The following is a 21,840-nucleotide window of genomic DNA, read 5'->3' on the forward strand; positions in this document are numbered from 1 at the left end:
ACGAGATACAAGCATAGCGTAAAATCCCAAATAATGGCAGCATTGCCCTTAGAAAGAACTTCCCTGTCACTTCCATTTGCATATGTTGGAGCAGATTTTGCCGGACCGTTCCAAATAAAGGCTGGCACTTTGAGAAATTCGCCATACCAGAAAGCTTATGTATGTATATTTGAGTGTTTTGCGACGAAAGCAATACATCTTGAGGCGTGCTCAACACTATCTACCGAAGCATTTCTTGCTACATTTACTAGATTTATAGGTAGAAGAGGGTTGCCCAGATGTCTTATGTCTGATAATGGAACCAATTTTGTGGGTGCCGATCGTGCTCTTATGAGGGAGTACCAAGAGTTTTTAAAAAAGTCTTCTAAAGAAATTTCCGAAAAGTATATAGTCAATGGTTTCGAGTGGAAGTTTATTCCTCCTAGCGCTCCACATATGGGAGGATTATGGGAAGCAGGAGTAAAGAGTTTTAAGTCACATTTCAAGAAAGTTATGAAAGATATGAAGTTTAATTTTGAGGAGTTTTCGACAGTTTTGGTTAGGATAGAGAGCGTCTTGAACTCCAGGCCCCTAACACCATTATCAGAAGATCCAGAGGATTTGGAAGCTTTAACTCCTGCGCACTTTCTGAGGGGTGGATCGCTTATATTTGCTCCCGAGATGTCAGCGGATAATTTATCGCTAATAAATCGTTGGGAAAAAATTAAAGCTCTCCATCACACTTTTACCAAAAGATGGAAAACGGAATATATGCTGGAATTGCATAAGAGGTACAAGTGGCAATATCCTAAGCGAAATGTACAGGAAAATGACTTGGTGTTAATCAAGGATGAGCTGCTACCCCCAAATGATTGGAAAATGGGACGTGTGGTAAAAGTGCATGGAGGGCACGATGAACACGTAAGAGTAGTTGATGTTAAAACTACATCAGGTATAATTTCTCGTCCGATTGTGAAATTATGTGTTCTTCCAGTCAGTAGTTGTCAGTAGAACAGTTCTGTGTGTATGTGTTTGAAAATAATATGGCTCTAACGAACATACCTTGAGGGTATAACTTTGCTCTCGCCTGGTTTTTTTTATACGTTCTTTACAGTAATATCATCATGAACATGGGTCAAAATGAGCAGTGTATGATATGTTTCGGAAATCATCACTTGAGGTTTTGTGTCACTTTTAAGAATATGTCTGTAGAGCAGAGAGAAGGTGTAGTACTGGCATATAGGTACTGCATAAATTGCCTCGGAAAGAACCACTTTGTCCGTAACTGCCCATGGGGAGGAAATTGTAAAATGTGTGGAGTCCGCCACAATACCCTGCTCCATAGATCAATGGGGGCAACAACAATGGCAAATCGAGTTGGAAACGGATCCGGCGCAAGAATCCATCCATACGGCAATGAGAGGCAGTTACAGATGCAGCAGCAAAATCAGCATATTAACCGCTTCGCTAAGCAAAATTATGTAGTCGAGCCGCAGAAAAATCAAGGAAAGAAAACAAATCTGCAGTTAGCACAGCAACATGAACAGCAAGCAAATAAACTGCAGAAGAAAGCCAAACACCATCAAGAAAAGGCCAAGCATTATCGGCAGAAGGCCGAGCAGCAACAACAACAAAAGGAGAAAAACACAACAGCCAAACAACAAGAGACCCAAGTGAGCCAACAACAGGAAAAAGCACCTAAAGAAAATGCTGATAACACACAGCAGTCTCCAGCTTCACTACAAAAGCAGCCTGAGAGAATTGATAGATTGTTTGATGTGCTGGAAAGGATTGCCAATGCCTTAAGTGTTGCACCAGTGCAAGGGGCCCGGCATGATGGAGATCGCCCCAACCATATCGATGATAATATCGATTTGAACCGCATCAATCTCGATAAGGAAACATAATCGAAGATTGCACATCACCAACAAAAAAGTTACTCTTCTTCTTTAAGTTGAAAAGTGCGGATCGTCAGATCAATTGAATTGTGTTTTTTTTTTTTTGAAAATATTTATTTAAATAAATAATATATATATTTATTGACCGACAGCGTCAATTTGATTGAATTGTAATTCAGTGCAAGGTGTTTTCTTTTGTTTACAGACAACAAAACGCAAGTATCGTCAGAATACTTGTTGTGTTTGTTGTAGTTTGCAAAAGGTAATATTGTTGTTCGTCTTTGTGCAACAATAATTTCGGTTCAAAATCTACTCTGTAGAATTTGAGCCCCTACAAGTCCTTTCGACCGTATTGGAACTTGTACACCATGCCTGAATTTGGTATCCCCGCAAAGCTCATCCGGCTTTGTAAAATGACTTTAACTGACACGAGGTCCTCAGTTAAAATAGGAAAGAACCTCTCCGAAGAGTTTGGTACCAAAAGCGGTTTCAGACAAGGAGACAGCCTTTCGTGTGATCTCTTCAACATCCTGCTGGAAAAGGTTATACGAGAGGCAAACGTCAAAAGAAGTGGCACAATCTACACCAATAGTCACATGTTACTTGCTTATGCTGATGATATAGACATAATGGGCCGATCAGTAAAAGAAGTAACTGATACCTTTATGAAGGTCGAAGGAGAATCTGCTAAAGTGGGTCTGGCGGTAAACGGTGAGAAAACCAAGTTGATGGTGTCGACGCGCAATGCGTCCATTGAGCTCGGACCGACTGTGGAAGTTGGTTCCTATAATATTGAGGTAGTAAAAGACTTCGTCTACCTCGGCAACTCCGTAAACACAACAAACGACATCAGTTGTGAAATAAAAAGAAGAATTGTATTGGGCAACAGATGCTACTTTGGTTTAAGTAAGCAGTTTAAAAACAAATCAACATCTCGTCAAACAAAAATAACGCTCTACAAACCACTGATACTACCCGTGCTGATGTATGGCTCCGAAGCCTGGGTACTTGCGCAAGCAGACATGGCAGTGCTTGGTGTGTTTGAGAGAAAAATTCTTCGGACCAATCTGCGTTGACGGTGAATATCGACGTCGCATGAACCACGAGCTGTATCTGCTATACAACGACATCAATATTGTTAAACGTATCGAGAAACAGCGATTGCGTTGGCTAGGCCATATCATAAGAATGAGCTATGAAGAACCCGCTGAAAAGGCGTATAAATACGGACCGCTTGGCGGTACACGCAGATTTGGCAGGCCAAGGAATAGATGGCGCAAACAAGTGGATGATGAGATGAAAAGGCGCGATATTCCAGAGTGCGAAGCAACAAATAGAGAGAAATGGAGATATTTTCTTAGTTCGGCCTATGGAACAAATGTTCTGTTATGTACCGACGGTGGAATATAGTACCAATAATATTTATCAATCAAGAGCACTGCTGTCTGAAATGTGAAATACTTAAATTGCTTAATATTTATTTTGTGGCCCAAAGAAGTTGTTTGCAATATTGTGGAACATCTTGTTATTAATTATTCATCCAAACCAGTTATTCTGGAAGATACAGATGGATTTTTGAAAAAACTTCTGGCTGTGTTCCCATCATTTGAAGTTCCATATCCACCTATTTAGGTCTATCCCTTTAAGACGCATTTCCAATCTAAATTGATTTTGAATCTTTCTCTTGTTGGTGTTAAGACTGCGTTTATCATCTTCTGAAAATGCTTTCCACTTCTTAATGTCTAACCTGTATATAAATCGTATGTACGCGTGCAAGGAAGACAATCCAAATTCATAATTTTCGGGATAAACTTCTTTTTCTAAACATGTTTGTAAATCATTAATTTCGGTCGGTTTAGCTCCGCATATGTATGTAACAAATTGAAGCCGAAGATTTGCTTAACGAATTGCAAATTTTTCCGTCAACCATTGTGAGTTGCAATTTATGTTCAACATATACTCTTCCTTCTAAGATCTCATATTCCATACATTTTAAATCGTTAATCTTTTTGGAATAATATTCGCTTTCTTCATTCGCTTTTTTAATTGAAATCTTATTTGTCTACAATATCGTGTAGACGATGGACGGGGATTCTGCCAGAGAATTTTAGATTCGTGAATTTCAGAGGACTTTGTCATTAATCCAAGAGGTACGTACGAAGTAACAAATATGCAACTGTCATCTATCTCACACTTTGACACTTTTTGCTTATATTGACTGTGCCAACTCTACCCATAAAATCCCCATTTACCAAATAAAATTAAATGATTCAAGTCCATCATGATTTTATCTCTTCAATCTGAATTATCTTTGTTTTGTTGGTAGGCTTCACTTAAAACAATTGCTGCTGATTCTGTCTGTCTGTTTCTCTTAAAGCTACTACTGCTGCTTTGATCTTTTTGAGGATAGAAGAAAATCTGTGCATGGTCTGTCTCGTTTACGTATAATACCGCTATTTTCCATAGTGGAAGTTTTTGCTATTACGCTTAAATCAACTTGTTCTTCGATTAATAACCAATCCATGTTATTTGTAATAAATCGCGACTTGCTACGTTGGCTATGAGACCATTTGATCGCGATACTCTTACAAATGCTATTAATTTTAGCATCCAAAGACTTCAATGCAATTTCTTCGTATATACATACGTCTAATCATTATATCCAATCCATTACAAATATGTAAACCTTCTCATAATTACTTCCTTTCTTTCAGTCCACTGTTCGAGTATGTACAAGCGCGTAAGGCAGCACTTTTTACACCATCTAATAACAATAGTAATAATGTAAGAATAAACAAGCTTTGATATAGTGTATTAGAGATAACTATTAAAAACTTTAAGCTATATTTTTCAACATACGAAAAATAGTGACTAATTTAACTAATATCCGATGAACGCTATATTATTCAGTTGTTACCTTTGACTATAATTTCAATTATTTAATTTTTTTATATTGGTTTTTGGCCAATTAAACAATTATTTGTATATTCAACGCATAAAATTTATTAATTAATTACACAAATTTCAATGAATATCTGATGAACAAATATTCTTTGACAAGTAAAATTTATTTTCCGTGGGATCTTCATATACGAAAACTTAATCCTATCGATTTCAAATTTTTAGATTGCTTAAGTTACCTTGGCAAATGAAATCGCTAATGGCATCAATAATAGTCTTATTACAATATATAAGCACAACAAGTAAGAAAAGACTATAGTCGGACGGAGCCGACTATTTGATACCCTACTCCACTACTTTTGCATGATCTTCTGGCGGATAAGAATAAATTTTCATAACAATATATAATGAACATATGGGCAGACAAACATATAAAGCCAGGTGGGACCAATATTTACTATTGAATAAAACCAAAAGTAGCATAAAACTTTAAGACGCTGTAGATAAATAGTAATCTAGAATTTTCTCTGTCACAATTTAGACAATTTCTTTACTTACTTACTTACTTAGCTGGCCTTTTACAGAACATTTGTTCCATAAGCCGAACTAAGAAAAAATCTCCAATCCTCTCTGTTTGCTGCTGTATTTTCCCAATCTGGGATATGTAGCTTTCTGATATCTCGTTTCACTTGTTCGCTCCAACGAAGCTTTGGCCTTCCAGATCTGCGAGAACCTCCATGCGGCCCGTATTTATACGCCTTTTTAGCGGGTTCATCATCACTCATTCTTATAACATGGCCTAGCCATCGCAATCGTTGTATCTCGATTCGTTCAACTACATTGATGTCATTGTATAGTTGATACAGCTCGTTGTTCACACGAAGCCGATATTCGCCGTCAACACAGATTGGTCCGAAGATCTTTCGAAGAATTTTTCTCTCGAACACACCAAGCACTGCCTTATCTGCTTGAGCAAGTACCCATGCTTCGGAACCATACATTAGCACGGGTAGTATCAGTGTTTTGTAAAGTGTTATTTTTGTTTGACGAGAGGAGGCTTTATTCCTAAAGTGCTTACTCAGCCCAAAGTAGCATCTGTTAGCCAACACTATTCTTCTTCGTATTTCACAACTGATGTTATTTGTTGTGTTTATGGCGGTGCCGAGGTAGACGAAGTCCTTTACTACCTCAAAATTGTAGGTACCAACATTCACAGATGGTGCGGGGTTTGTGGACATATTACGCGTCGATACCATCAACTTGGTTTTTTCGCCGTTTACTGCCAGACCAACTTTAGCAGATTCTCTTTCGACTTTTGCAAAGGTGTCAGTTACTTCCTTTACCTATCGACCCATGATGTCAATGTCGTCGGCATAAGCCAGTAACATATGGCTGTTCGTGTATATCGTTCCATTTCTTTTTACCTTCGCGTCTCGTATGACCTTTTCCAGCAGGATTTTGAAACCTCTGAAACCTCTTTTGGTAATAAACTCTTCGAAGAGGTTCTTTCCTATTTTAACTGAGGACCTCGTCTCAGTTAATGTCATTCTACAAAGCCGATTGAGCTTTGCAGGAATACCAAAATCAGACATGGCTTGGAACACCTTTGATGGAAGGTGTCGATCTGCTTTTCTTGAGTCTTTTCCAGGATTTGTCTGGTCAATGGTGGATTTGCCAGGTATAAATCCGCACTGATAGGGTCCAATAATTTCATTGACCATAGGTTTCAGTCTCTCACACAATATGCCAGATACTATCTTATATGCAATAGGGAGCAGACTTATGCCCCTGTAATTGGAGCAAACAGTCTTATCATCCTTCTTGTGGACTGGACATAGGATGCTCACGTTCCAATAGTCGGGTACGCGTTCTTCCTGCCAGATGGTGCTAACTAGCTGATGCATACATCTTATCAGCGTGTCGCCTCCGGTTTTGAATAGCTCGGCTGGTAGGCCATCTGCTCCTGCCGCCTTATTATTCTTCAGGCGGTTTATTGCTGTCCTTACTTCATCTTGGCTGGGCGGTATATATTCAATACCATCTTCTGGGATTGGATCTGTGGTATCTTCGCCGTCTTCACTGTTATCGGATACCAACAGTTTGGAAAAATGTTATTTCCATATCCTGAGCACACTATCTGTATCAGTTACCAAATTACCTTGTTGGTCTCTACAGGAGGATATGCCTGTACCAAAGCCATCAGTTTGATGCTTCACTCTTTGGTAGAATTTTCGGACTTCGTTCTGTCTCCTGTACATCTATATTTGTTCACACTCCCTCTTTTCCATCTCTCTCTTTTTCCTGCGGAAAAGACGTTTCTCCTCTCTAATTTTCTCCCGATACCTCTCTCGTGGGCACTCCTGGTCATACCATGGATGCTTTGGTGGAGGTCTCTGGTATCCAAGTACTGATTTTGCGGCTGTTTGCCTGGAGTGGGCAATATTTTGCCATTGTACTGATATGTTATCGGGACGAGAAGCTGCAACGAATCCGAATCTATGTTTGCTCCTCGGAACGATCGTACATCCAACACGCTCGATGCATGTCTTCTATCTATCACAACGTGATAAATTTGATTTATTGTTCTTTGGTCTGGAGACAGCCAAGTGCCCTTATGAATATCGAGATGCTTAAATCTCGTACTGCTAACTACCATGTTTTTTGCCGCTGCGAAGTCTATCAGCCTCATTCCATTGTCTGATGTTTCACTATGTAGACTGAATTTCCCGACTGTTTGTCCAAAGATATTCTCCTTCCAATTTTGGCATTAAAATCGCCTAGAACAATTTTAATGTCATGGGCAGGACCACGGTCATATGTTTCTTCGAGTCACTGAACAATTAAATTTTAGTTTTCAAGATATAAAAGTACAAGCGATTTATTTCAAGAATTGACTATTGAGGTCGATTTTCAATATCGAGTGCGAGATTACGTACTAGCGGCAAGAGGAACCGAACCGGTGAGGAGGTACCCAAAAATAGACTTTTGGGCCAGCAACGAATCTAAAACGATTTTAGGAGGTTCAGCTTCAAGTATCTTGGGATACAGATCAGCACCAAGTAGCAATTCTATTGGGCTGTCATCGAAAGAATCCGCTAATTCTAAATTAGGAATTCGAGTCTTCAATTCTGAAATGGGTGGAGGCGAGTACAATTTCCCTTTGACTTTAGGCAAGACTAACGCTTTTGTTTCCAAAAGTTTCCAACTTAAGAGAACAAATTTCTCTTGGTGTACCTGACTTTGACTTATCAGATAAAGATCCGGCAGGGTGACTAGAAAACCCGATAGTTTTCTTAAGTTTCTTGGAAGCAATTGAAACTTTCGACGAGGGGTCTATAAGAGCACGAACAGTGTGCGATTTGCCATTGTGAACTATATTTACTTTCGCAGTTCCCAGGAGCACATTGTTATCTATTGAAGGGATAGGAACCGGATTTTTGTTTTTGTCGGCAGTTTCTCGACTTTTGACATGTGTAAAAGCCGGAGATGTGCATGGGCGTGACAAAGAAGGAGTAAACACTCGACTTTTGACCTTGGTAAAAGCCGCAGATGACTTCGTTGAAGAAGCAACAACTTTTCTAATTTGCAAAGTATTAGTATCTGGAAGATTGCTTTGGCATTTATTAGAAGGACGGGTCGACATATTACACTTAGACTCTCGACTTTTGACATTTGTAAAAGTCGGAGAAGTGCATGGCAAAGTAGAACTGCCTGGAGGGTGTCGGGGCTGCGATAAAACACAACTGGGATCTCCTCTTTTTACATCAGTAAATGAGGGAGACAGTTTTGAAGTGTCCGGAGCAAGTACTCTTCTAACTTGTGGCCGGTGGAGAAGACTATGATGCCTTTGTTTACACCAGTTGCAACTATGTTTGCTCTGGCAAGATTTAACTACATGGCCACGCGATAAGCAATTTATACAATACTTATACTTTTTTATCAACGAGAATTTGTCCTCAAATGACAGTTTGGCAAATTGGGGGCAGAGACGCAGAACATGGCTCTGGTTAGGACAAATTGGGCAATAAGTGTTCGACAAATTAGTGGATGGAAGGGGTGATACATTTTGTGATTTTTGTACCGACAACAATTTATTGGAGGAGTTGGATGAAACCACATTCGTGGGTGATGATTTTGCGACCTGATTTCCGTACACGCTTTGGATACACACCAATGTTTGTATCCTGTCTGTGAGGAAGGCATCTAAGTCTTTCCAAGAAGGCGAAGACGATTTGTTTTTGATGCTTTGCTCCCACAGAGTCAAAGTCAATTTAGGCAAACGCTGCAAACAAATATACACAATTATTGGATCCCAATGATCCGTGATGACGTCATAGACGGTCATTGCAGCTAGACAACTAATGATACCGCGCTGAAGAATTTTCAAACCTGAAACTGTTTCTTTTTCTAGAGCTGGGAGAGCAAACAATTGTTTTATGTGAGTGGATAGTCACAGGATGCGTTTGTTATCATAGGTATCCGACAAAGCTTTCCACGCTAAGGGGAAACTACAATTGGTGAGTGGAAATCTCGAAACGATTTCGCGAGCCTCACCGGAGGTTTTCTGTACTAAGTAGCACAAACGTTCAATGTCAGAAAGGCGCGCATTTCTGATGTACAGAGCGGTGAATAGATCACGAAAAGATTGCCAAGACGTAAAATCGCCAGCGAAAACATCAATGTCGATTGGTGGCAATGGTAAGCTGTGGGTATCGACAGGTGATGTGGAGTTAGCAACAGGGTCACTAGAGCAAGTTGGGATGGGGGAAAAAGTTTCAGGTGAAGCAGGTACAGAGGGAGAAGTAGACTGCACAGGAACCGACGGGACGGATTCGTCCAATGATATATTGGGTGGAGTTGCTACTTCAGCAAGATTCAACGAGTGTTTGGAAGGTGGTGAGATTTCTAAAGATTTACTCGAAAGCAAACCTGGAGATTGCGTTTCTTTTGAAACGTTCAACAATTCATTTTGTGGAGGTGGTGAGATTGGTGAAGCTATAGCAGATGATGAAGTTTCAGTGCCTGAAGATTTAAGGCGTTCAAGATGGCTGTCAATGGTAGACAAACACCGAATATAGGACAAGTAGGATGTACCATATTTTTCCTCAACGACATCAATAACACCAGCCTGTGCAGTCTCGGATGTCGTGAGGTAGTTTTTGCACTCTTCATAAGTGCACTTAACTTTGTGCCACAATTTTTGAAATTCTGAACTGAATTGTGAATTTGTCCAAAAATTCCAAAACCCTACTGCCAATTAATTAAATTTCAAAAAATTATCGAAAAATAATTTTCAAAATTAATTTTAAAAAAAAAACAATTTGTGCTATTTTACCCCACTGTGCTAACACCACAAGCGACGCTAGCAGAGAAATGGCTGTGTGTGAACAGCGAAACACCCACTGAACAACAGACGTTGCAAACGACCAAGAAGTGAGTGGTGCTGATGAGCAGAATTTTGTTGGTATTTTTACAACGTAACTAAAAAAGACGCTTCAAAAAGGCGGGAAGAGATATGTACATTAAGTCTGTCTGGTTACTTTCCCAGCAAAAATTTTCCAGCAAGTACTTTCTCAGAGAGTAAGGGGTTTTTGTTCTCTTTTGCTAGAAAATTGTAAGAAGTAAACAGACACCTTCCCAGCAAAAACCAGCAAGCAATCAGCTGGCTTGCCAAAACAGACAATTTGTCCGCCAATAAAGGAAGCAAACACGTTGTATTTTATTAAAAATAAAAATGAAAATGAAACAAAAAAGTATTTTTCCACTTTACAAATTTGTTTTCCATAAAACAATACAATTAGACTATGTTATGTCCACAATAAAATGGTTTTAAATTTTCACAAACATAAATCAACAACAAATTAAAAACAGATGATTGATTGTTTTCAGGAAGAAGAAGAGCTTGCAAGTGCTTGCTAGAAGAAATTTGTCCAGCAAGAATTTACAAGCTCTCAGTGAAAGAACTGTCAAAATGTCTCTCTCGAAACGCTCTCTTTTGCTGGTTTTTTGTGTTAACAGACAACTTCCAGCAACAATTGGTACAAATTGTTACAAATTTTAGGGTAACCAGACACAGCTATTGTTGGTAGAATTACAATGTAATTTCTCAAATTGGAATAATTACCTATTAGACCATAGATGGGCAAAATGTCTCTTAAATAGAATTTAAGGGAAAATTAGAACGGGGTTTTTGTTAAAATTTGTTTGCTTTTTTAATATTTTTTAAACACAGACGGTATCTTAACAAGTCCAAAAAACTGTTATATTAAAAACAAATGTGCAAAATTACTCGTAAATGTTTATTTATGTTGTAACAACGAAAAAGAGAAACAAAACATAGCAACGCTGGCGTGCAAGAAAGCCCATCTATGTATTAGACAAAAGGTAGGAGAATAGAATAAACGAATGTGTTTGGTTGGCGATGGACGATCTGTACAACAAATAAACCAAAGGAATGAGAATTTGGATGGAGTGTTGTTATTGCAAATTTGCCAATGCAAATTTTCAAAGGGTTTTAAAATAGAACGAGGAGGAATAACAACGCTAAATATTTTTTGGTTGGAGATGATCGTAATATCAAAGTAAACCAAACGACAATATGCGACTGTAGGCAATGTGTGTTGTTATTGTAAATTTGCTAATGCAAATTCTCAACAAAAGGGCTTCGTTAAAAAAGGCCTTGGGAATAACAACAACAATAACAAATGATCAACGAATAAGAATATCGATGTAATGAGAGTTTGGATCAATGTGTGTAATAATTGAACAACTCGAGAGTAAGAGTTATTGGAAGTTAACGATGTTGTTATTGCAAATATTACAAAATATATTTGCAAAGTTCTCAGTTCTCATGTTTGGTAGTGGGGAGAACAAGTATTAACACAAGAAGTGCTAATATAAGTCGACCAATATGAACTTTTTTTAACAACAATAAAAGGCGATTGGAAGGATTGTGTTCGTTGTTATGGTGAGAACTAATAACTTCGAGCAAATCGAACAAGAATAACAACAACACGAATAGTGATCTGTATGATCAACGCGACGTTGGATGATCAGTACAACAACGATTTCAACAATTTGTGTGGACTGTATTGTATGGTGGGGGAATGAAGGCAACGAATTTAATGCACTCGCGTAGGGAGATTGAAATTCAACCAACGATTTATTTTTATATTAATACTCAAACGGAAAACGAAAAATACTAACACTCGCGGTAGCTCACTTTTTATGGAAATCTGAGTTTACGTACCTGGTGTTAGTATGGTGATTTGTTGATGTAATGATAGCAATGATTGTGACGTGAGATGATCCAATGATTTCTCCGTGCAAAGCAATAATAAAAACTTCAATTATCGTCCAAGAGAGAGGCAACAACAACAAAACTGGCTTCTATCTGGCTCGATGCGACCAAATGTTTAGGTGAGGGAGGGGAAATCCATAGGTTTCTTCGATAACTCAGGATTACCGTATGATGATGAGCAGTGGGGGAGAAAAGAACCAAAAAAATAAAAACACAAGCAGTATCAATTTAAATATAATAATAGGTATGCTGGAAGTTTATTTATGATTATTTTCGTACAACAAAATAGATTACCTTTGTAATCGGGTGGTGGCGTCAGAGGCCTTTAAGTAATAACGCGTAGACGTTATTTCTCGACAAGTGCTAGATGACAAGTGAACGCAGAGGTTCTGAGTGATCGCAGAGGATCCCATGTCATATACTACTACAATTACAATTATTCCAGTGAGAGCAAAGTGTAACAAGGCGAGCAAACCGACAACAACCGATGCCCAGCGGCGATCCGCACACTACGGTATCCGCAGAGGGAATTGTAGAGCAGATGCCAGTGCGCCAATCAGCATCCGTGATTGATCGAGCAGGGGAAGTTGTGGGACAAAGCATCTAACTTATACAACTGGTGTTGAAGAATTTAGCTTTTAATCGAATTGTAGCAAGTCTTTCATTCTCTGGGGTGAGGCTGGAGACCAGATGTTTTAATCTCTGACCAACTACTAAACCGCAACCAAACTCATGCTTTGTGTCATGGCAGCTATAATACAGTGCGTCACCTTTAGGTGTTGTTGTGACATCTTTCCCAGTCCATCGTATTTCGTGTATGGCAGTAATGTCGGCCTTGTACTTTTCAAGTACATCTGCCAGCGCGTAAACTGCACCTTCTCTATAAAGAGTGCGAACATTCCAGGTGCAGATTCGCAGATCATGGTCCTTAAAAGTTTGCGGGGGTCGTCAACTTTAGAGGGGTTTGTTTTTCTTCTCTTTCGTTTTTTCATAGTATGCTGCTTTATTCTATGTGGTGGGGGGGGGGGGGGGGGGGTTTACGAGCCCGACGCCCAAACCCAAGTTGTTAACGTTCTTTTGGGTGAACGCGCGGCACATGTTAGCTTACTACCTTTAACGGGTGTTAAAGGCAGCTCCCCAGGTGACACCACGGGGAGGTCAGTGTCCACTTGAGATAAGAGAGGGACCAAGATAAATCCTGGACTTTACCATGTTAAAGCCGGTCAGGACCCTTCCTTGGTATCTTTCATCCCCTACGTCACCCAGACAATTTCTTCACCGTCATATAATGACAAATTGTCGTACAGAAAAATATATATTTCTTTAACAAGTAAGAAACGAATATAGATGGACGGGACTGACCATGTGATACCCTATATAGCTACATCTGGGCGCTATATCTCTGCGGAATTTCGTTTTCATGATTACGACTTGTTGGTGCCGTACGGTCATATATACATACATTTTGTACATTGTCATTTGGGGACCACCGTGGTGCAATGGTATGCACATCCGCCTTGCACGCTAAAGGTCGTGGGTTCGATTCTCCGGCCAGGCAACATCAAACATTTCATCGGTGGCAAAATACCCCTCCGTAATTTTGGCGACATTTCCTGAGTATTTCAGCCACGTAAGACCTCTGTACAAGTGGTGTCTTAGGACACGCCATTCAGGCTCGGCAAGAAACAGTAGGTCCCTTATCATTGAGCTAATGTGAATCGGGGTGCACTCATTGATATGAGAGAAGTCTCCCCTTCCCGTATGGGATGTTTGTGGAACAATTATATTATTATTACTAGGAGGTTCCAGCGTTAAATAAAGGTCCCAGAGCTAAATTGTGTATTCTACACAAATTATATGAAGATCGGTATCACCAAATGTGTGTCTTGATACAATATTCGAGGTGTTACATAATTTTTTTTTAACAAAAATAATACCCTCTACACATTGTGGTGTAGGACATGATACATAATAAGAAATGGAATGAACTTTTCTCCCAAATTAAGGACTAAGAATTTACGAATGAGTTGTTTATTTACTATTTATACTTAAGGCACCAAAATTTCGAGATACAACATTATGTTTGAGAAAAATCAAAAATTATACAAAAACCTAAAGACCCTCAGCATCACCTAGGTTATTCCGATTTCTTTCAATGCTAAAGCGTGGAATTTCTCTGTTATGGGTTCTCCACCATGATAGCGACAATTTCTTAATAATGAAAGCGAAATAAAACTAAGGAACCCATCTATATATTAGGGAGCAGTTCCGTTGTCAAACCGCTGCAATATTGCAATAAGCAGAAAGTAAAATATCAACAGCTAATTTTGTCTATTTCAGCTAGTTGGTAGAAATATACCTCCAGAAATTTAAATATGGACTAAACTTGAATTTTAATATTTTTCACACCAAAGTTGTGGCCAATTTCACACGCTAAACACCATTCGATCATCATCCAAAATTATTGGTATCTTCATTAACCTGAACTCTAACCTCGTGCAAAATTTTGTTAGCATTGAACTATAACTACATTTTCGTGATTATAATACACTACGTACTGTGAGATCCCTTTATACATTAGGCTGTAACTCTACCATCTGACCACCTACGTCAACATAATTGACATCAATGGAAAGGTCAAGAGTTCCTCTTCCAAATAACACTTACTGGACCGAACTAGGTCTTCCAAGAATAAAGATACAGGCTTTACATTACATTTTTATACAATTTTCACACAAAAGTTTTGGTCCATTTAACCTGCTAAATATTTTTTGAACATCTTCTAAGATTGCAAGCTTCCTCTTTGTCATGAACTCAAACCTAAATTTCCCGTCGATTGTACTATTAATGCGGCCTACAGAGCAGCTAGAAAATCGGGTAAAAATGTTGTATTTGGTCCATTTCAATCGCTAAATATTTCACGATCATCACCAATTAAAATAGCGATCTATTCTGATGTGAAACCAACCTCCATAATTGCGGCCTGGAGTTTGATTACAATTTATAATGGACAGACGGACACACATCGCTGTATCGTTTTATCTCGTCTAGATTTGAACAATGGGTCTACGACGAATATTTCGCGGTGTTACATGGATTTTTAGCAAAACAAACTTATAATACCTTTCCCACATTGTGGAGTAGGGTAAAAAAACATTTCATTGGACATACATACCTATAATAAAGGGTAATAAAAATAATTTTAAAAATTCAAAAAATATAAATTCTGCTGCTAAAAAAGGGAGTTAAACTTTTGGTCATAACTGCCAAAACCGCCAATTTCCGCAAAAAGTCTATATAGTTTTGAAATCTACAGGCGCTAGGCTTCAATTTGGCACTAGAGGCCATTTTTGTGTGTTTTTGGAAAGTGTCTAAAACTTTAAAGAAATCCATACATCTATTTTAAATAATTTCATTTTTACCAATATTATAACTTAAATATTTGGCAACCCTTGCAATTTAGAGGAATTTTCATAAATTGAAAAGGAAGCTTATACCCTAGACAGACGGCAGAGTTAATTTGAATTAAAAATGTCCTAATTTGAATTAATTTTTCACCCTGACAGACGATAGTATCTGCATTTATGAAACAGCTGTTTGTGTTGTTTGTTTGAACCCAGCAGACCATTTCATAAAGCTTTACAAAAATTCGCCAAAATATGCGAAACAAATACACTTTCTACCTTTGATCTTTTCACCACGATGAAGCAAAAATAAATTTAATTTATTCGCGATATTTTTGAGTCTTTTTAATATTATAAAAATATTGCAAAACTTTAAAAACCATTTGAGGAAGATATAATTTTCGATAGAATTGGTATGGTGGGTAATGAAATTTTTTGTGAAAATAAAAATTTGAAAAAGAGATTTGTTAGAAGGCTTGAAAAACGATTAGCTGCTATTCTACTCGCGAAAGACCACTACTTATTTTGAAGAATCGCGAAAATTGCTGATTTGCTTTCCCTTTTTATTTTCCTAAACATGGAAATTTGACAAAAGACAATTTATTTTCAACAGCATTGCCATATTGAAATTGCTAAATTCAGTTTAAATTTCCTTTGATTTTGTGCATTAAGAATGTGGATAATGCACGAATTAATTTGAATTAAGGCAGTTAATGCAAATTAACGCTGCCGTCTGTCTAGGGTATTAGGCAATTTACTAAATGATTCAACTTAAGTTAAGGCGTTAAAAATAGTCCTTTGTTTCATAAATTTACTTAGAATATAACTATTTTTTCTCATTTTTAAATACATTTTTTTCTTCAAAATTATTCATGTTTGTGAGGCTTTTTCTACTTAAGAACCGCGAAAAATGGAAAAAATAAGTTGAGTTTCGAAAAATTTGGAACGTTTTGAAGCGATTCGCATCTATAAATTTTTAAAATGACGACATAAATTTTTTGATTTTTGTCGTTGGGCGCATCCACTGTGATTTGGGAAGGAGAGCAACTTAAAGAAATTCAAGAGCTGCCACTTCATTCAGAAAAAGTACAGGTTTGTGGGTCGGTGGAATCGTCGGACCCTACTTCTTCAAAATTGTGCCGCTTAGGACTTCAATGTCAATGAAGTTCGTAATCTCGGCGACACTTCCGACACATCGCATCAATCAATTGATTTATTGAAAGAACACTTCGGTGGGCACGTTTTGGACCAGCCGATTGGCCACCAAGATTATCTCGTATCACTTCGTTAGACTTTTTCCTATGAGAATATGTAAAGTCAAAATTGTATACGGATAAAGCCGCTTCGATTTCGGTCTTGGTGGAAAACATCAGACGTGCCATTCGCCACTTACCAGTCGAAAAGCTTGACCCGATGCTTATATGACACGGTGGCTCAGCTGTATACATGTTCGATTTGTACTCTTAATGTCCTGGGTTTGATTCCCAGGTCAGGCCAGCCGATTGGCCACCAAGATTATCTCGTATCACTTCGTTAGACTTTTTCCTATGAGAATATGTAAAGTCAAAATTGTATACGGATAAAGCCGCTTCGATTTCGGTCTTGGTGGAAAACATCAGACGTGCCATTCGCCACTTACCAGTCGAAAAGCTTGACCCGATGCTTATATGACACGGTGGCGCAGCTGTATACATGTTCGATTTGTACTCTTAATGTCCTGGGTTTGATTCCCAGGTCAGGCCAAACAACATAACATTTTTAAAATAACATAATTAAAATAGACGACAATTTCAGCTATGAAAAGTTCTTTAAAAACATATGTACGTTGGAATAATAATTTTAAAAATAAAAAATACAATTTAAAAGAATAATAACAAAAAAAAATAAAAAGCAAAATAAAAAATATTATTTTTTTCGTCACTACCAATTTGTATCGATAATATATCTTTCAGGAGTCACTAAATCGACACTCACAAGTAGTGTCTAGTCCGTGGTTAATTTCTTCCGGAGCGGTGAGCCATCATCAATAAGAATTCGAGCTCGCGGACAAGTGTTTCTATCGTCATGCAGTGACTATTTCGAGTAATGTGCGATAGGAAATGCTTGCAGGGTGGTTGCCCCTGGTTTATACATACAATCCATTATAATAATGATAAAGTACCAAAAAGTATGCTGTCCAAAGTGTTATATTAATCATTATTTAATTAACAGCACCCCAGCACAGGCATGCCAAGTTGGCGGTTTGGTTTTCCCGCTACTTGTGGTGATTTTTGACGTACAAAACTCACTGTTTTAGCAGGGATGTCAACTGTTCCGATGTTAAATCGCTACAGATTTATCGTCTGTTGATTTGAAAAATTAGAAAAAAAAATATTTGGGAGTTCTCCAACTATTTCGCTAAAATCACATACAATAAGTAATGTGTACTGCTAAAACTTCATCAAGAAATATGGTTTACCACCGTGAAAGGTTATTTGCTTACTGTGATAACTTATAAGATAGGAAATAAAGAGTAATATTGAAATTACAATCATTCAAAAAATGTGGAAATTAAAAAGCCTGTTATTCGCGACTTAGTTAAAATCAGTTGATGGGCATCCGTTTTTGGATACAGCGAATCAATCTCTTTCAGTATTTATGCATATTTCGATGTTTCACTCAGTGGTTAAAGTGTGCAGCCAGTTGCATCACACAATGCAAAAAACCTTAAAGTGGGTAAAAATCGCGCAATTTGCATACGATTTTGATACGCATCCGGTTTCAGTAGCACCCATCAAAAATACTTTTATTTATTCATCTATCGAGATAAACTCTTACAGACTACTTATAACCGGTATTATTATAAAATTAAAATATACTAAATACGTTGAATTAAAAATTAAATATTATCTATTATTTCGAGAACAGATTTTTTAAACATTCGCTTATTTTGATTGACATCAACTAAATCGGCAACGTTGTTAAATAAAAGTAAACATCTCGTTAATACGTCTATATACACATATTTCAAATAGATTCTTCAAGAACCGCGGATGTGCCTCCACATTCTATTTTTGGTAAAAAAAACCTATATTACTCGCGAATCTCTGTAATTTATGGCACGCGTTTTCGCACATATTATAGTCGCGTATAAAGGATTCCATTTATGTAAAAAATGTTAAAGAAAATCGCGGTTTAATACGCTGATTTGTCAAAATACATTTTTGCCGATTTTCGTATATCGTAGGTATTTATATCCGCGGTTGTAGTGGATGGATCGATCGCGGAAGGTCTCATTAGATCCGTCGCGTAAAAAAAACTAAATTCACGCGGGGTACAAAGGAAATTGAATGGCTTTCGGAAAAAACGTGTGCACGATAATTCTTGAAGGGAGTAACGGATTTGGTCATACTTTCCGTATCGTAATATCTCTACGGGACAAAGATCAGGGTCGAATATGGACTGAATAGGTCCACTCCTTTGAGTACCTCCCACACAAAATATATGAAGAGCGCAGTTTAAGGCCTGCTCTCAAATCGTTTTGCTTCTTTTTGTAACAACTTGTATTCGCTGCCTCCATTACGACAGTACACTTTTTTCAGGTGAAAGTCCATACTTCCTGATAAAATAGTCCGATAGATTTACAGGTCCTAGGCTAAGGGTATATCTCTGTCGGCCAAGCCGACTGATACTTTTTTACTTGTTTTTCAGTTCATTTAAAAATTAATTCTCCAGTAAGCATTTTGAGGAAATCGAAGAATTTGACAACTATTAAGGGAGGATTAAGGCTGATTTGAATATATCTGGGCCATTTGGAAAAATTATTGAGAAAAATGAAGAATAAGAATTAACAACTAAGAAGGTCATCGTGAGTGAACGTGTTTGTTGAAGCTCACACTAATTACTCTGATTTGAAATAAAAGCCGATATTACAAAGAAAAATTAAACAATAAACATAATCTAACAACACCCTGTAATCCATTTCGTAAATAATAACGACGTGGAATATCTTAGGTGCATTTATTTATTTGAAAATTATTTATTTCACTTCGTTAATAAAACATTACATAAAACAAAACAAGCAAAGGGGAGTGAGCCAAGATAAAGATAATTATCTTCGTGAGAGTGATTTACATTAAAATTCTCACTCTACACAAACATAAATGTTAAGGATCAAAATCTTTACACATCAATATACCGATCTGCGCAATAGCGCTCCAATATATGTAGGTAAAGGCATGAAAGTATAGACAGAGAAATTGTAGTGTTCTTGTTTTTGTAGGTGTCGTCCAAACGGAAACTACGCAGACATCTCACTCAATTGCACAATGTTTTGGGGGTAAATTGCAATATTTTGTTGAATATTTTTTTATATGAGGATGAAGATCCGGCCAAATAATACACAAATATTTTCTTTTACCAGATAAAATAGTTTAAAAAATTATAGTTATTGCCATTTTAAAAATTGAGTGCATAGCTGACTGACTCAATTCACACTCAGTGGGAGAATTTAGATGAGAAGATTTCTCTGCCTATACTTTTATTAGTCTATGCTGGGGTTTTCTCCACATACTCTAAAGCAATGGTAGGCAACATATTTTTAAAATAAGGATTATGACCGTAAAAGAAAATGTAAAATAAAACGGTATGTTTGTTTCTTACGAATATTGCAACAAAGCAAAATTGCAGAACAAATGAAACCGTGTACACTAGTTTCTTGAAATGATGTGTTTTTTCCAAAAAATGCAAAGTTTCATGTCAAAAATCTCTGACATTTCTGTAGTGTGGCCTGGGACTTACCGGGGCAAAACGGCCTAAGTAACACCAAGGATTTTACATGGTTGATCGTTGCCAATGTGTTAAAAAATGTAAAACACTTCTATGTGGCAATGATATGCGAAATCATGAATGAAAATCACCAGCGTTACCACATGATTTCAAAAATTATACACAATTGTGTAAACGATCAACTTACAACATTTCTTCACTAAAATACGAATTGCCAACTACTGGAACATGTCATGCCGACAATTGGGAAATGGTGCCGACTTTCACTAAATTCGCATTTTCTCAACTTTTGTAAGACATAATTCAAAATTGTTTTATTTCATCGTAAATTTCGAAGCAAACAAGCTTTAGTCCACAGCAATTGGAAAAATTTACTCGGAATGGTGAATGATTGAAGTTAGGCAAATCCTTAAAGTGCCGACTATTCGCGCACTTACCCTATAATTTATTTATGCATTAAAGAAATTAACAAAAAATGATAACATTAATACAATTTAATAAAATTAAAGTCCATTCATTTATATTTAATCTTAGTCCCCCGAGCTCACCTAGTTTTTTTCTAAAGATATACTGTTAACGATATGTATGTACTGTACTTTATGTACTCGTTGTTGGATTTGTCTACCTTCTTTCATCGGTTATAACAAAAAAAAAAAAAAAAAAAAACAGCAATAAAACGATTATCACCGTGTTCGATGTTATATTGGTATTAGTTGTCTTTGTTTTTTTAATTAACAACTCCATCACTAACAGCAATTTCCATAAGCTGGATATTGACCCATTCAATTGTATAATTATTGTATACATACGTATCTGTTATATAATTTTTAAACATTTATACCGCTTTATGTGTTTAACCATTTAACTGCTTTGTTTTAATAACCATTTTGTGCGCTTAAAATTGTGTGATACTATAATATATTACATACACAAATATGTTCAGAAATTTTCATAATTAACAAGAATTAAGTTCGGTAGGGCCGAACTTTTATTACCTCCACCACGAATTCTTGATGGAGAATTTCCACAAATTTTTATTTAGAAGTTTTTAACAACTGGGAACCATAAATACCATAAGTCATCCAACCTTGCTTGAACAAAAATTACCTAAACCTAAAATTACATAAGTCAGCTCCCTCGGTAAAACCTGGCGGCAATGCCCACGACGGCTCTTAATCAAGATAACGCACTCTTTCTGGACCACGACGGCTCGCGGGGAAATTCTGTGAAAGTCACTTAATTCTTAAGTTCAGACCAACGACGGTTCTTGAACTTCGCGGGAAAATCTATTAAAAATCACTTAAGTTCTTAAGTTCAGACGAACACGGCTTTTGATCTTGCCGGGGAAAATCAATTAATTCTAAAGTTCAGACCAACGACTGTTCTTGAAATTCGCGGGGAAGTTCTATGAAAATCACTTAATTCTTAAGTTCAGACTAACGACGGTTCTTGAAGTTCGCGGCAAAATCTATTAACGCGTTATCGTGACCCACGAAGGTACACTGCAGTTAGTAATTTCGGTCCAAAAATCCACTCACTTTAATTAGTTGTAACGCTTTCGAATGCTCCGCGTTGCAGGCTATTCCGCTTT

At 37.4% G+C, this 21,840-nt stretch overlaps 1 protein-coding gene across 1 annotated transcript; it reads left to right on the plus strand.

Moving 5' to 3' along the window:
• Positions 1–285: 285 nt before the first annotated feature.
• Positions 286–990, plus strand: LOC141392365 (uncharacterized). The gene is made up of 2 exons (XM_073965314.1): positions 286–931; positions 974–990. Exons 1-2 carry the CDS (start codon positions 286–288, stop codon positions 988–990), a joined length of 663 nt encoding a protein of 220 aa, XP_073821415.1.
• The last annotated feature ends 20,850 nt before the right edge of the window (positions 991–21,840 follow it).

The sequence above is a fragment of the Musca autumnalis genome, unplaced genomic scaffold (assembly GCF_047663935.1).
Source record: "Musca autumnalis isolate F117 unplaced genomic scaffold, ASM4766393v1 scaffold_2, whole genome shotgun sequence".
In the NCBI taxonomy this organism is placed as follows: Eukaryota; Metazoa; Arthropoda; class Insecta; order Diptera; family Muscidae; genus Musca; species Musca autumnalis.

Coding starts and splice junctions, on each gene's coding strand:
- LOC141392365 (XM_073965314.1), top strand. CDS start 286: ATGTCTGATAATGGAACCAATTTTGTGGGTGCCGATCGTGCTCTTATG.